General features: G+C 33.5%; 2 protein-coding genes and 1 non-coding gene across 3 annotated transcripts; 1 reads left to right on the top strand and 2 right to left on the bottom strand.

Moving 5' to 3' along the window:
- Positions 1–1,185: 1,185 nt before the first annotated feature.
- On the top strand, positions 1,186–8,106 carry LOC104120158 (probable magnesium transporter NIPA6). Its single transcript, XM_009631884.4, has 9 exons — positions 1,186–1,502; positions 1,632–1,688; positions 2,176–2,266; positions 2,348–2,508; positions 2,594–2,721; positions 2,868–3,005; positions 4,961–5,053; positions 7,295–7,415; positions 7,522–8,106. The coding sequence occupies exons 1-9, from the start codon at positions 1,373–1,375 to the stop codon at positions 7,656–7,658; spliced, it is 1,056 nt and encodes a 351-aa protein (XP_009630179.1). The 5' UTR covers positions 1,186–1,372; the 3' UTR covers positions 7,659–8,106.
- A 1,512-nt stretch (positions 8,107–9,618) lies between these two features.
- Positions 9,619–9,691, bottom strand: TRNAR-ACG (transfer RNA arginine (anticodon ACG)). The gene has a single exon. It is a non-coding gene; the product is annotated as a tRNA-Arg (tRNA).
- Positions 9,692–12,231: 2,540 nt separating this feature from the next.
- LOC104120159 (mitochondrial fission 1 protein A) lies at positions 12,232–15,539 on the bottom strand. Its single transcript, XM_009631885.4, has 5 exons — positions 15,215–15,539; positions 13,417–13,555; positions 13,010–13,131; positions 12,699–12,762; positions 12,232–12,604 (listed from the first exon to the last, which is right to left on the bottom strand). The coding sequence occupies exons 1-5, from the start codon at positions 15,305–15,307 to the stop codon at positions 12,510–12,512; spliced, it is 513 nt and encodes a 170-aa protein (XP_009630180.1). The 5' UTR covers positions 15,308–15,539; the 3' UTR covers positions 12,232–12,509.
- Positions 15,540–16,138: the final 599 nt, after the last annotated feature.

Below are 16,138 nucleotides of genomic sequence, written 5' to 3'. Positions count from 1 at the left end.
CCACTCGAACCTAGAGTTAGTTGGTTCTTCCCGAAATGGGTTGAGGCACAACAATTGATTGGACATGTAGGGGTGAAGCATATTCACATGGAACTGTTCTCACGAAAGGAGTATTAAATCACTAGATATATACTCCAGCCTAGTAGGTCAACGATACAGCACGATGTAATAATATACTGACATAAGATTCAAGTCATAGAGATGAGTAGATTGAAGCTAAATTATTAAGAAAAACAAAAAAAAATATCATTTGTCTCACTTCCTTCAAAAGAAAAAGAAATTTATGGTGATCAAGATTGTAGATGATAGTTACCACTATAACCAGTAAAATTCTCACATTTAAAGAAAGCTATCATTTAAAATGGTTGTCATTTAAATAATCCCAATCGTCAGATCAAAATCAAGCAAATAAAACTCTTGATGTTTGACTATTAAAAAAGCATTATTTGCAGTGTTTCACAAATTTAACAATTTCATAGTATTTGTATCCTATTTTAAGAAATGACGACTCTCATTTTCTAGTTTCTGTTACTCTGAAAGTTTGGTCAAATGAGCATAAAAGTCAATTTAGGACCACTAATTAGATTCTTTTTCTTTTTTGGTATATACATATAACTTCAACTATCAAACCCAACAAGAATTTGGACAAAGGGAGCAGTAAAACATTCCTTAAGAAAATTTATTATGTGGCACAATTAATATTTAAAAAGTCAAATAACTTTATGTAGAAAAATTTATTTTTAATATATGTAATTTAGCATAAAAGTTCTTACCCGGTTAAAATTGTGTTAATTTGGAAAAGTAATATCCCATCTTAAATTATCTGTCATAATTTTTTAAAATAGTTTTTCGGATTAGTTATCATTTTAGAAGTTCGAAACAAAAATATTTTTTTTATTTTACCTTTAATATTAATTATTTTTGAAATAAATAATATATTTTAAGACATAAAAAAAAAAGTTCAAAACTCATTTTAATTAATATTTTCCAAGAGGCATACATATTTTCTTAACATAAAAATCGCATGTGAGGATATGCACATGAAACAAGAAACAAGAATCATGAATCAAGAATGAGTATATACCTTAGATGACTATGATCTAAGGCTGGTATTTTCTCCAGTGTCAGACATCGTAGGACCCATTTGTGCTATCTTCAAGAATGAGCTGGATCTGACAAATTGCAGCACATACAATATGCCAATACAATCCTATTAAAAAAAACAACAAGTGTAAAAAAGAAAGGAACTTTTCTGTGATTGAGTTCAAGATTTGATGACCCAATAAAGAAAAGTTGATGATTTTCACATTTCCATGAAGAAAAAAAGAAGAAGAAGAAGAAGAAAGAAAAAAGAAACAGAGGTTTTTTAAACATGGTTTTTTCTAAAGATAATATGACTGGGATCATTTTGGCTTTGCTTTCAAGTGTGTTTATAGGGGCAAGCTTTATAATCAAGAAAAAAGGTCTTAGAAGAGCTGCTGTAGTCTCTGGTGTTAGAGCTGGTATGTGGGGTCTCTAATTTTCTGTTTGTTCTATTATGGAAGTGTGTAAAGTTTTAATCTTTTTGGCTTTTTGTTGCTTGTTCTGTAGCATGAATCTTGTTTGAGTTTTCTTGGTTTTTATTTTTGTAGGTGTTGGTGGGTATTCATATCTATTGGAGCCCCTTTGGTGGATTGGAATGGTCACAAGTAAGTTTTCTCCTTTTTGTTTCTGTTTTCTGCTGTCCTAATATCCTTAATTACAGCATTTTGTCTGTGTGTGTGTGTTCTTAGAATGTTTTGATACAGTGCTACTGCTAGAAAGGACTGGTAGAAGTGTATATTTAAATATAATTTATTGAAATTTTTTTGGAAGTAAGATTAATAATTGGTTAGTGTGGTCCTTTCTTCTTCTTTTTTCTTTTATAATTTTGTACTAATATTGGTCGTAGATGAGCTTTAATGAAGCGATATGGTCACTGTTGATTCATATAACCGACCTTAATTTGCTTGTGATTGAGGCATAGTAGTAGTTGTTATTGTAGTTATCTTAATCAACCACCTAGCCTATTGATGTTATTGATATGTTTCCTGAATTTGTTCTAACAGAAGTAAGGTGTGTCCTATGTCTAGTTTTTTCTTTCTTGGCCATTGGCTGACTGTCCATAGGATGTTCTTGTTGTTTTGCTTCTCATAGTGATTGTCGGAGAGGTTGCGAATTTTGTGGCATATGCATTTGCTCCGGCAGTTCTTGTTACCCCTCTTGGTGCATTGAGTATCATTGTCAGGTGTGTAATCTTGGTGATTCGGTAAGACTGAAGATATACTTTTGGTTGTTTAACTGTTTTTATGGCCAAAAACTCTTGCAGTGCTGCACTAGCTCAGATTGTTTTGAAGGAAAAGTTGCATCCTCTTGGAATTTTGGGTTGTGTGATGTGCATTGCTGGTTCTATCGTGATAGTTATCCACGCACCACAGGAGCATGCTATCGCTTCTGTCAAAGAAATATGGTACATGGCAACTCAGAAAGGTGAGACGCTTCTATCTTGACCAAATCGTCTAGTTCCTTTGCGACCATCTACACTTTTCTAACTTCATTTTCTTTTCAATTCCAGCATTTTTGCTCTATGTAGGATCGGTGCTTGTCTTGGTTTTCATTCTTGTCTTCTACTTTGCTCCTCAATGTGGACACTCGAACGTCCTTGTTTTCACTGGAATATGCTCATTGATGGGTTCTCTCTCGGTAAAACTTTAAATTGGATGCTCTTGCCTTGTGGTCTATCTTCTAAATGCTCAATTTCTGCAAATCTTATTTCTGCCGGTTAAGTGAATAACAAAAATCTCTGTAATTACTAGAATTTATGTCCCTCTATTCTGTTTAATATGCAGGTTATGAGTGTTAAAGCCCTTGGTACTTCACTAAAGTTAACTGTTGAAGGAAAGAACCAGTTGATGTATCCGGAAACCTGGTTTTTTATGTTTGTTGTCGCAGTTTGCGTCGTTACACAAATGAACTATCTCAATAAGGTGAGTAGCTACTATTCTAATTATTTTTGTAATGTAACACATTTTGTCCACAAACTTCCTCTTCAAATTGACTGCTAATTCATCCTTCGAGATTCTAAGAGTGCCCTGATAATTTTCTGCTCACCTTGTCCTCTTTCTTTGAATTCCTTGTTTCCTTCTTTTTGCCCCTCTTTTTTCCTATTTATTCATTTATAGAAGTAAGAACCAGGTGAGAAAGTAGAAACTATGATACTACGTAGATTAGGTAAACAGTTTGGGAAAATTGCCCTGTTTGTACTTCTCTTACTGATATTTAACTAATGAAAATAACAATAAAAATAAGAAAAAAACTGTCTTTTTATATGATCCTTGCGTGAAGCCTGATTCATCAAGTTTCGGTTCAAATTTGTTATATTTACATTTACCTGGTATTAGATTTAGTCTCTTGATAATATTTCTGATTGCCAGATCTTTTTTCCCCCCTTTACTTGCTAATTTTTCAAGTCTAAAGGAGGTTCTAAGTATGCTCCAAGTAATGTTGTTCTCTACTTATCGGAATCTCCACTTCTTTGTATATTAATCTCTTATTGCTTTTCTCTTGATCATCTTGGAACCAATGAATTGGCAGCTGACGACACTACATTCGTTTCAATCTGGGTGATATTTGAGATAATGCAAATCCTTTGCACTGTCAGATATTATGCCCAAGGAAAGATAGACGATATTTCTAATCCGTTCATTTTCTTTTGCCTTTTTTTCTCCCTTTGTTGTGCTTTTCCTTTTATCGATAAAGTAATAGTTTGTTGATGTTGTGGGGGAAACACCATATACAAGAAGTATATCAAATTGTAGAGAACTACGCGAAAATATTATTCTCTATAAAACACATCCAGCTATACTAACAGGAACCTCATTGGTGCTCCAACCATTATCTAAATTATAAGCCATGTTCTAATCTTTACAAAGCCGTATTCCACCCCTTCAAAATCTGTCAGTTATTGTGCTATTATTTATCAGTATACTATTTACTGCATCAGAGAAGTACAAGGCAGCCTCTAATTTTGTATATTGCAAGTCATGAGAGAGAGGCTTTGTCAAGAAGTTTATTCTTTCAGATTATTGAATAGAAAAATATTATAATTTTGAGCTTTATCTTATTCCTTATTTTCAAATACCAACATTGTCAACTTAGAACTTCCCTCAAACAATAAAGGGCAGCCCGGTGCACGAAGCATCCCGCATTCATGCAAGGTTTTAAGGTAGGCAGCCTACCCTGATGCAAGCATCAGTAGCTTATTTCACGGCTCGAACCCGTGACATATAGGTAATAGGTCACACGGAGACAACTTTACCATTGCTCCAAGGGTCCCCTTCAACTTCCCTCGAACAATGCCAAAACCATTTCATTGCAACTCAAAAACTTTATAAAAGGTGCAAAAATCTTTAACTGCATGATGGGTTGATTTTCATCAAAATGAATTCATTTTATCATGACAGTAACTTTATGTGTCTAGGTTTCATTCAGTCCTTGTAGTTGATTTTCTAGAATAATAGTATATTGACAAAGTATATTAACAATGAAGCAATGAAAGAAGTGACAGAAGAATTTGAGGAAGGCTGAAAAATCAGTATCATATATCTCTTGAAAAAACAGTTTCTAGATAAAGATTCTAAAACATCTAATTGAAGAGTTTTAGATTAACTTTTAGATACTATTGTTTTATGAAGGTCGTTCTCGTTGCAGATATCATATTTTTTTTATTTTTTTTCTTTGTCAATCTTCAGACACTACTTCATTTTCTTGTTGGTACTGTATGCAGCCTTTCTTGAAATTTTAGCATTTATTCTTGAACTTCTTTAGGGTATCAATCTTAAATAGTGTGATAGCATCTTCCTCTTATTATTCCTGATTCCTGATTTCTAGTGTAAACTGATAATCTCTTCTTTAACATCACTTTTTGCTTTCCATGTTTCAGGCCCTTGATACCTTCAACACTGCCGTTGTATCTCCTATATACTATGTTATGTTCACAACATTGACTATTGTTGCCAGTGTCATCATGTTTAAGGTATTAGCATCTACCTTTTTTTCTTTTGTTGCTTTGTGTTGAGCTTGCTATAGAATGATGAGTACAATTAGAGTTAATCCGCTTCTTGGGAATTTATCCCAAAGTTTACGGACAGTCACAAAATAGCATGACTTGGAACGAAGCTAGGAATTTCGCTAATGGTGTTCAAGATTTAATATATATCTATATTATATTAATATATTAAGAGCACGAAGGCCCTTAACGAAATGTCGTTCGTCTTTTTTACCCTGTAAAAATAGAGTTCACACTAGACAAAACAGTCATTTATATTAATTTCCTAATATGTAGGAATGATCATTTAATTAATTTCCTAATATTTAGGAATAGTCATTTAATTACAACCTAAATACTTAGGGCTTTAATTTTAACTAAAATTTGGTTAATATTGGTAAAAAGTTCTCATATTTAGAAATTCAAAAGCAGTATATTTCTACTTACAAATATGGTAGTCAATATTTCTAATTCCTATTTCGATATTCTAAGTTTGTTATTAAACTAAGACAGAAAAAAAAGGTTGTTAACTTATCAATTTCTAACTCAAATAAGGATATGATAATAACAAAACTATCAATTTGTTTGACATTGAATGTCTTTTATTCGTAGACAAAATTTTATGCATTAAATTCTTTCTTATGTATTTCTGCAAAATTTTTCTTTTTTGAATGATGTAACATAGTAATTTATAAAAGACAATTAATACCATAAATTAAACAATTAACACAAAATAAGTAAAAAGTAGTTATTACTTATTGTATGTTTGAATTACTCTTTGGCGCATAACTATAACCAATTAATTTTATCTTAGTAAAAAAGAAATTAGAGAAAGACAAAGTTTAAATTACAACGGAAGTCGATAAAGTCGACCGGCACTTCTTCGATTTTTCTTATTCTTAATTCTAGATTTATTATCAAATGTAGAATTCCCATAAATTTTGCATACTTTAATTATCTTAGTAAAATGAAAAAGAAAAGCCCTTTACGTGAAAAATTATGATTGATTCTCTGGTATACAATAGAATATCCATTATCCTTTGACCAAACATGCCTTCTATAAAATTCATGTATCAAAATGTAAATAAACATTCTAATAAATACGATAATTAGATATAAATAGCCTAACTTCTACAATTACGATACTCTGTTACTCAACATCAAATTTAATAAGTACTTTTAAAATGACACATTATAATTGCACGTGGGATAGTCACATAGTTGCATATACTCTAAAAGTACGGAAAAGGCCTCTTTTCATTTATGTATGAAGTCATATTTCGTAGGACTTTAAAATTCATTAAAAGCAGTTAGAAATGGTTACTTAAATATGTAGAAAGTCCTCTTTCGACCAACATTTTCATTTTCATAAACTTATATTTTTCTATTTAATTTTTATTTTATAACTCAAATATATTGGTAAAAATGTTAATGTAACTTTTTAATATATATACTTATTAATGTAGGTACATGCGCAAAGCGCGTACCCTAAGACTAGTATGTATAAAAAGTATTATTTGATCTATGTACACAATTTATTATTTTCCAGCAAAGGGTGTTCAACTGACCATCCTTTGCTAAGGGTAGCTCCGCCCTTTCTTGGAAATAACACCAACAACTACGTCTCAATCCTAATCAAGTTAGGTCTGATATCAGTGTTGTCAAAGGCTCATTTAAGGCGCTTCGCGTCCCTTGAGTTGTGCTTCAGTGTAGGCAAGCCACCAAAGACGTGCCCCTTATTGCTCATGAATTCTATCTTGAATGGAGCAATGCTAGACTACAAATATAATCGGCAAATAAGTGTATTAGTTGTTATGGAAAATAATATGAATGATTGTGAGTTGTTTATTTCAAGAATAGGTTGTTACTTTTCTATTGAATTACATATATATTTTTATTTTTTTCTAGCATTGCGCCTTTTTTATCTAAAGCCCACACTTAAAATTGTGTTTTGCGCTTAAAGCCCCAATTGACCTAGAGCGCTTTTTAGAGCTTTTCTCCTTTGACAACACTGTCTGATATATGAATCTTCACTTACCATAGCGCTCCATTTAAGGTCATCTCAGATCAATATTATACATGACTTGGAAATATCGACTAACAAGAACAAAAAATTCTATGCTGTTAGGGATGTCAAAGACATTTCTGCATATTGATGATGTGGAATATGATTAGTTGTCCGAAACTCTGATGTCATACTTATCGACCTATTTATACTAAATTATGTAGGACTGGGATGGCCAGAATGTTGGGAGCATTATATCAGGAATATGTGGTTTTATCGTTGTGCTGTCCGGAACCATCTTGTTGCATGTTACCAAAGATATGGAGAGAAGTTCATCTTTCAGAGGTTCATTATTCTTCATACTATAATTTTTATGAAAAATACTGATATTCTTCCCCTAAATACTTAATATCATAAATGCTCTAGCTCTAAAAGTAATATCAAAATGCAGGTACAAGTTACACACCTTTATCCCCGACATTATCAACCCGACTATGTAATACAAATGGGGAATCACTTAAGCATGAAGAAGAAAGTGGATCGTTTTCTGAGGAAGTCGATTCTAGACGACAGGAACTCCAGGTTTAATATGAACGATTTTTTATTAGAAAGTGAAGCATGCAACCGTTAATCCATAGCAAACGTCCAAAGCTGCAGCGTGTCAATTTCTTCTTCTATTGCATCTGTTTTTCTAGCAGCAAGGTAAGGATTTCGCAGGATCTTAAAGAAAGAGCTATTGAAAGATCATCACATGGCAGCTTTCGTTGTGCTTTCGTTGGCAGAACGAAAACTAAAGAATTTGTTTATAGTTATAGCAGTTTCAAATATTGGTTTAGTGTACATCCTTAAGCATCACAGTTGTAGTCGCGGTGAATTGCAAAATATCTATAATAACAGAGGAATGATGAAAGGTTGAATATTAGGAGTGATTTAATTCTTTTTTGCTTTTTCTCTTTTTCCTGTCCCTAATTTTGCTGGAATGTATCTTGTATATGTATAGCATTTGTTTTGAAGTATTGGGTGGAGTTTTTGTTTATGTTTCATTTTTTAATGAACTTGAGATCAGATGATGTTTGATTGACTTCAATAACACTGCCTTTCTTTTCAAGCGATTTTACACTGTCAGTGTATTAGGGTAGAAGGCTAGTAGGTAATCGAGAGTTCCCCTTTCATTACCTATAGTATTAGTAGCACTCTTGTATTTTCATATTCTTCTATCTCTATTATTTGCCTGTTGTTTCGTTCGCTTTGTTTATTTTATTTCCGTGTTGTTACTATTTGATGTTACTTTTTCTTCTTCGGCTTCTCCTCTTCTCCCCTTCTTCCTTGTCTTTTGTTTTCTTCTTCTTTCGTTCTTTTTCCCTTTTCACCTTTTCTTGAGTCGAGTGTCTATTAGAAACAGCCTTTGTACCTCACCAGTTGTAAGGTTTGTGTACACTCTATCCTCCCCATACCTTACTTGTGGGATTATACTGGGTATGTTGTTGTTGTTTACGTTGTCAGTGTATATAAGTTTAAAATCCATAGACTAATAAGAGGTAGGGATTCTTTACCTCTTTGACTAATAGATTCTCATCTTTTAGCACTATTCAGTAACTCAGCCTTGACTTTCATTTATCATCTTGATCTCTATTTAAATTCTAATTTTTTATCTTACTTTTTCCCAGCCACTCGAAAAGGTTAAGATCTCTTTTATTAAATCCATGTTTACGTTTTGGTAAGCGAACATTGAGACTAATCTATTTTACCTAATTACACTTTGTACAGTTTCATTGATCTCATTATCACACAAAACTACTCAAAAATTATCTTTAAGAAAAAGGAGCTGTAATATTCGTCATATTTTTTTGACTTCAATTATTTCACTTTGTGCAGTTAACCATGAATTTTTCTGGAAAATGATTTTTATAAGATCTTCGTGAAACTCACAACAAAAACCTTCATGCAAGTAGAGGTGGGGAGAGGTGATTAGGCAAGACATGGCACAACTTCAGCTGACCGAGTACATGACCCTTGATAGGAAGGTATCGAGGTCGAGGATTAGGGTAGTAGAGTAGGTAGTCTAGAGTGTTCTTAACAGTAGTATCGGCACGCAGTATCGCTTTCTGTTGGTAGTAGGTTTTAATTGACTAACCGTTGTTTTCTTTCATCGTTATCACCTTACTATCTTGTTATCTTTATTCTACTTTTTATATGGCTTTTTTGGATTGTTCCTTCTTCTCTATATTTTCATTAATGAGGTGCTTATGCCGAGGGTGTATTGGAAACAGCTTATCTATCCTAACAAGGTAGGGGTAAGGTCTATGTATACACTACCCTCCTCAGACCCCACAGTGTGGGATAATACTGGATATGTTGTTGTTTGGGTCCTACAAACCATAGGGAAAATGTTAAAATCAGACAAATGGCAAAGAAATGGAAAAAATGTTTGAAAACAAAAAACATTTTATTTATTTATAGGTCCTACAAACAAGAGGGAAAATGTTAAAAGCAGACAAACGGCAAAGAGTTGGAAAAAATGTTTGAAAGCAAAAAAAAAAACGATCACCGACTCTGCTGGGGATCGAACCCAGAATCTCTGGTTCCGTAGACCAGCGCCTTATCCATTGGGCCACAGAGTCTTGCATGTTTTATTACTTGACTTAATATATTTTATTAACCAATACATCGATTACTTGAGAGTAAACACATTTGAAGATAAGTCATGATATTCGGGATCGGACAAAGTCTACTATAAAAGCGGATCCCTACTAATAGTGATACCTCACTTCTCGTTTTTCCCTCGAAAAAGTTGGTAGAAATGAACATTTTGCACCTCATATGTATCATGTTTTAACTTGAATCCTTTTGTTTTACAATGTTCTCCCTAATGTAAGCAACATTTCTTGATTTCACAATGTCTTTTGACTTTTTCTAATTTGCTACCAAATGTATCACAGTCTATCAGAAACAACCTTTCTATCTTCAAGTTAACCGTAAGGTTTACGTACACTCTATCCTCTCTAAACCCCACTTATGGGATTAATTGGGTTGTTGTTGTTATTTGCTACCAAATGTATCACTACGATTTATTTTGCGCCTTTTGCTTTTTAATAAACGGAAAAGGTCTAAATATGCCCTTGTACAATACGAAATTGAGCACATTTGTCATTCGTTAATACTTTAGCTCAAATATGCCCTTACCGTCACATAGTTGGTCCATATATGCCATTAGAGTTACACAGTTGGCCCATATATACCCTTTTTCGAAACGGAATCCACCCAAACTAATTAGCTATTTCGTTAATTATATTAAAGTGTATTACAAACACTATTTCCTTTTTATTAGTACCTTTTTTTTTCTTTACCTTTCTTTTTTCTTTCTTCTTTTTTCTTTTCGTTCTCTTTTTTTTTTCCCTTTTTCTTTCACCCTTATCCGATTTCCTCCATTACTGATGTCTTCTCCATTTTCGTCACCAATTTCACTTGACAAAACTCATGAATTTCAATTACTAAGAAAATTCTCCCATAAGAATACTTTTATAGATCATATGTTTGTCAATTTTTTAATTTTTACTGAACATATATTTAGTTCTAAAAAATTTAACAAAGTAAGATTGAAATAATATTTATGTAACAAAAAATTCGAAAAATCCAACAAAACCGAACAATCCAAACCGATATAATTGGTTTGGTTTGGTTTGGTTTTGATAAAAACCGAACCAACCCGTTCCATGTAAACCCCTAATTTTCATAGTTAATAAAAAAAAAATAGATCCAGTTGAAAAAAGATGAAAAAAGATTAACAACTTAAATTTATAACATTACAACTTGAACTTTAGGCTTTTAATCATTAAATTATCTTTCTGGAAACAATTTAAATATTTTGATCTTTTGAGTATTGTTAAAGGTTGAGATGCTTTTATTATTTTAAAGTTTAAACCATAATTTTTGGAACAATTTAATTTCGTTTATTTAGAGGGCTAGTGAAATTGGAACTTGATTACCTTATGGGAGAATTTTCTTAGTAATTGGAATTCATGAGTTTTGTCAAGTGAAATTGGTGACGAAAATGGAGAAGACATAAGTAATGGAGGAAATCGGATAAGGGAGAAAGAAAAAGGGGAAAAAATGAAGAAAAGAAAAAAGAAGAAAGAAAAGAGAAAGGTAAATAAAAAAAAAGTACTAATAAAAAGGAAATAGTGTTTGTAATACACTTTAATACAATTAACGAAATAACTAATTAGTTTGATTGGATTCCGTTTCGAAAAGGGCATATATGAGCTAACTGTGTAACTCTAATGGCATATATAGACCAACTATGTGACGGTAAGGGCGAATTTGAGCTAAAGTATTAACGAAGGGCAAATGTGCTCAATTTCGTATAATACAAGGGCATATTTGAACCTTTGCCCTTTAATAAATCATAAAAACACTTAATTTAAAGGGACAGAATCGACTACTATACATTTCAAAAGCAACATAGCAACTGCCAGAAATTATAGCAAAATAACACACTTCTTTCAATGACTTCTAGAACGAGAATTATGTTAAAATGTCAGTATTTAACGGGATTGGTGTGACAACTGAGGCAGAACTATAAATTTTGATGAATTTCTGCTAAAGTGTGCATTTTTCTAAGGATTTGGAGAACCAAAAACGATCTTTAAAAGTGAAATTGATTAGGATAGAGAAAGGTGATTAAGTAGCGAATTAGAAGAAGATCACGAACGCAGGGATGAAAAATGAGTTGGAAAGAGAGTACGACAACAACAACAACAACAACAACGCACCCTGTGAAATCCCACAAGTGGAATCCACGAAAGATAGTATGTACGCAAACCTTACCCCTACCTTGTGAGGGTAGAGAGGTTGCTTCCGATAAAATATGAGTTAGAAAAAGCGAGTAGAGAGATGAAGATATGTTGTTCTTGTACAATATTCCATTGTACAAGAAAAAATGATGCTTTTCTCTCTGTAGACAATGGCAGATCCAACCATGCGTTTACTAACTCGAGAAACCCAGTCCTTTCAAGTCTCCTTATATATGTGTGCGTAAAAAACAAGTGTAGATAGAGTTAGATATACATTTTAGACTCATTCTCTCAACCTGGAATCCATGGCGTCTAAATTTCTGAATCCGCTACTGTGTGTAAATAGCCAGTTATGAACAAGTTAAGAGTTCGGCGAAACCTTCATGATTTCAATACGCAAAGAAACCCGAATATCAGAGGGAGAAGGGAAACCAACTCTTGTTGTATAGAACATTTCTGCTAGAATTTAGACGAACATAGACAAGTCATCATTATTACAAATAAGACCATCAAACAAAGCTACCCTACATCCTTGCTTCAGTTGCAGCTGTCAGTGTTTCTATAAAGAAAGAAGTATCAAAACCTCAGATGTATACATAGACCAGTGCGGGGGAGTCCGTTATGCACGTTAGTGGTTACCGATGGGTCATTTCTTGCGGGACAAAGCAGCTACAATTCCACCAGCCAGGATACCAACTGCAGTAACAGCAGTAGCAGCAATGCCAATGCCAATAACTCCATCTGCTAGGACAAAGCAAAATGAGTAACCCCTAAACTCTTTCTTTAACCAGAAACAGATTCTGATAAATAATTTAAGACATATTCCGTTTGCTACCTTTTGTGATTTTGTCTTCAATAGTTTGTTTGAGTGTCAAAGCCTGTCTCCAATCCGGTGCAATCTACAGATTCAAACAGCTACAAATTAAGACTCTTGAAAAACAGAGGTTGAAAGAACTGAAATGCTAATAGAACTCGAGCTTAGTTCAAGTATGCAATTCCTAAATTTCATAAATCAAGCTGCCAAAAACTTCAGTCCAAAACATACTTACAGAGAAAACATCATAGCCTGGAAACAAATATCTCAAGTTTTTAATGCCAATGTGAAGAGATAATATCCCAGCAAAGATTGAAAGACAAAGATCAAACCTCCAAACAACGCTCAACAAGCTGTCTGCTTCTTGCATAGTCCCCACTTCTGTAGTAGCCAACAGCCAGAAGATAAATCTTTTCCCTCATTTGCAGGGGACTGTTACTGCCACCCAGAGAAGCTGCAAATGACAAAATAAGTCAGACATCTTCCAAATAGCCAGGTAGGAACTATATTTCAAAGGAAGGAAGCTGGTTAAAAGAGAAGTTACAACAATAAATTGCAACGCAAAAGGAGAAGATAGGAGGAGGGAGAGGAGTACAAAGCTAAAACGATTAAGAGCTAGGGAAAAGACAAATTTATAAGCCAAAACATGGATTCCAGGGGGCATGAAAAGCAAGAACATGCCAGAGTCGAGAATGAAAAGGGGGCATGGATTCCAAAGCAAGAGGATTAAAGATCTCACCTTCAAGCATTGCTATTCCACGTTGCACGTCTTCTGGCCGTTTTGAGTGAACAAGAGCCCATGACAGACGCATGATGCATTCACTTTTGAGTTCATCAGAGGAACCTTTTTCCGCCTCAGCAACTTCATGTTCACAACCCTGTACAGTGTACACAGATTGCCCTCGTGAGAGACTCAGATACTCTCAATATTACCTTGATCAGGTCTCGCTAGCAAATGCAAATCAATTATAAATTTACACATTATTCTCTTAAACCAAGCAAGTCTCTTTCAGCAAGATATACAGAGAGAGTTTTCAAACTTTCTGGAAGACGCGTTAACCAACATCTTCCAAATATTTGTTGGCAAATGATTGCCTAAGATGCTATCTACTATGCTATCCTTCAAACATACTCTCCCCTTTAGTCCCTGTTATAATTATCAACACCATGAATCCCTAGAGATGGTTGGCACCCCACAATGAATTTCTGCTTCGAATGTGTAATGATTATTCAAGGAAAACACACAAAATTGACGCACAATCATCCAGACTCCAGAGAGCCAAGTGAGCAGACCGACCTAAACTCTTTTGTTCTGTTGTCTTGAGTGGAATGGTTTGTGGGCATCAGATATGCTTTAAGTGCCTCTGATTTGAGTTCAGAAATCACTTGAGAGTCATATCTCATATCTGAACTCCAATAGTAGTTAAAAATGGTACTGTCTTTCAACAAAGTAAGCAACACCAGTCTGATATACATCATATAAATAGTTTGTAGTAAAGTTGCCACGACAGCTTACTCATTTTACCTGGAAGCTTTTCATCTCTCGGGTGGTTGTGTTTCTCTAACATATATTTCTTTCTTGCTTAAAGCTACTGATTTATGTTACCTTCTGGAAATGAGATCAAGACCTCAAAAGACAACTATTGAAAGTAAAACAAAGAAGGACTGGGGAAGCTAAAATTGGTAAATCACTTGCTAAGTCAATTATGTTGCACTTAAAATGTAAATGTTCTCCAGATCGCCGCTCTATATAAATCAAACCCATTGCAAACATATTCATACTGCTCGGAAAAAATAAAAAAATAAAAAGCAAAGTTCATTTTGAGCTCTTATTTTGGATTGATTTGAAAACCACTTGAAAACGTGCCTTCCAAAATCTTAAACCGAAACTTATAATTTTGAAATTTCCTCTTTATCCACATTTCTTTGTTCAAACCATCCCTAACCATTTTTATTCCCCCCACTCCCACCCCCAAAAAAACCACACGCACACACACCCGACCTTCAGCTAAAGAATCCCTCAGCATGCACCTAAACAGGCTACTCCATAATTTGCCGCAAAACCCATCTGAGTTAGTTCTTTCCTTCTCAACTTCAAAATAAAGAAACAACAAACAAACAAACTTCAACTATGCCTCAGTCCCAACCAAATTTGGAGTCAACTATATGAATCCTCACTGACCATGTTACACCATTTAAACTTATATCATCCCAATATTATGCAAATAGACATAAAAATTATCATAAGTTCTCTATATTTCCGAACTTATAAATCTCTGAAAGGCTAAATCATTTCGTTGATACAAGGACCTAAAGTAAAAGTGCTAACATCTCAAACATATTCTCAACTAATAGGTAACGCTATGCTCAATCTTTCACTGAGTCTGCACGAATACCTAGAGATCATAGGATAAACACCAACTATACAAAATTTCAAATGAAAAAAACAGATGTATTGATAAAATAGCAATTTACGGATAAACCCACCAAAGCTTTATAAATCAAATTGCAAAATTATTGATAAATAAGGTGCTTACAGTGACAATATTCGAATCACACCAAGGAATCTGATCTCCGCCGCTGAAGAAATTTCCGACCGATTCCATGAATTTTCCGATCTTCGCTTCCATGTTTCTCTAGCTTGTACGTTATGCTGCTAGTATTGTACGTAGTGGGGTTTAAGGAGATGTGTGTAACCAGAGGGGGTTTTCTGAAGTAAGGAAATACAACTTGGGAGTATAAAGTGAATTGCTTTTTGACTCACTTTGATGGTTGAAAATTAGCGTCTGCGCCCATAGAGTTTTAAGAATTGAACTTAGATCCTAAACTTTCCATTGTTCTTAAATAGTCACTTCCTTCCTTTTTAGTTGTCATGTTTTCCTTTTCAATAGTCAATTTAAGCAATCTTTCAAGGATCAATTTAATATTTAAAAATGATATAAAAAGTACTACAAATTACTATTTTTCTCATGTCAATACATTAAAATATTATATTTTTTAAATATCGATCAAAGCTCACATAGTTTGAATTTCGAGAAACAAAATATGACAATAAATTTGGAAAGAATGGAGTATAAATGTATGTCATGCTGGTTTTCGATTTTTAGTTTGTTCCCAAATGATCCCTCAAAATGGTTGTTGCTGGATGGGTATTAGTCGATTTGGCAATTCGATAATATGTTTATAAATATGCTAAATCAATAATTGAACCAATAAGATATCAGTTCTTGAATATCAATTGATCGGTTCGATCATAACTATTCAATTATTGATTTACCCGATAAGACGAGATAATGCCTTAATAATCAAGGAGATAACAAGATATTAATAAATTTTTTAATCAGAAGCTTTAAAAGTTTAGAAGATGGATATAAGTAATGTCTTAACCGATCAACTATAGAGGTTGCTGGTTTTTAACAAATACGCCCATGTAATATTCTTTTAGCAATGATATTAAAGCT

Source organism: Nicotiana tomentosiformis, chromosome 11, assembly GCF_000390325.3.
Source record: "Nicotiana tomentosiformis chromosome 11, ASM39032v3, whole genome shotgun sequence".
NCBI classification, from domain to species: Eukaryota; Viridiplantae; Streptophyta; class Magnoliopsida; order Solanales; family Solanaceae; genus Nicotiana; species Nicotiana tomentosiformis.
Note: the sequence above shows the minus strand (reverse complement) of the source record. Positions and strands in the feature narration are given on the sequence as shown.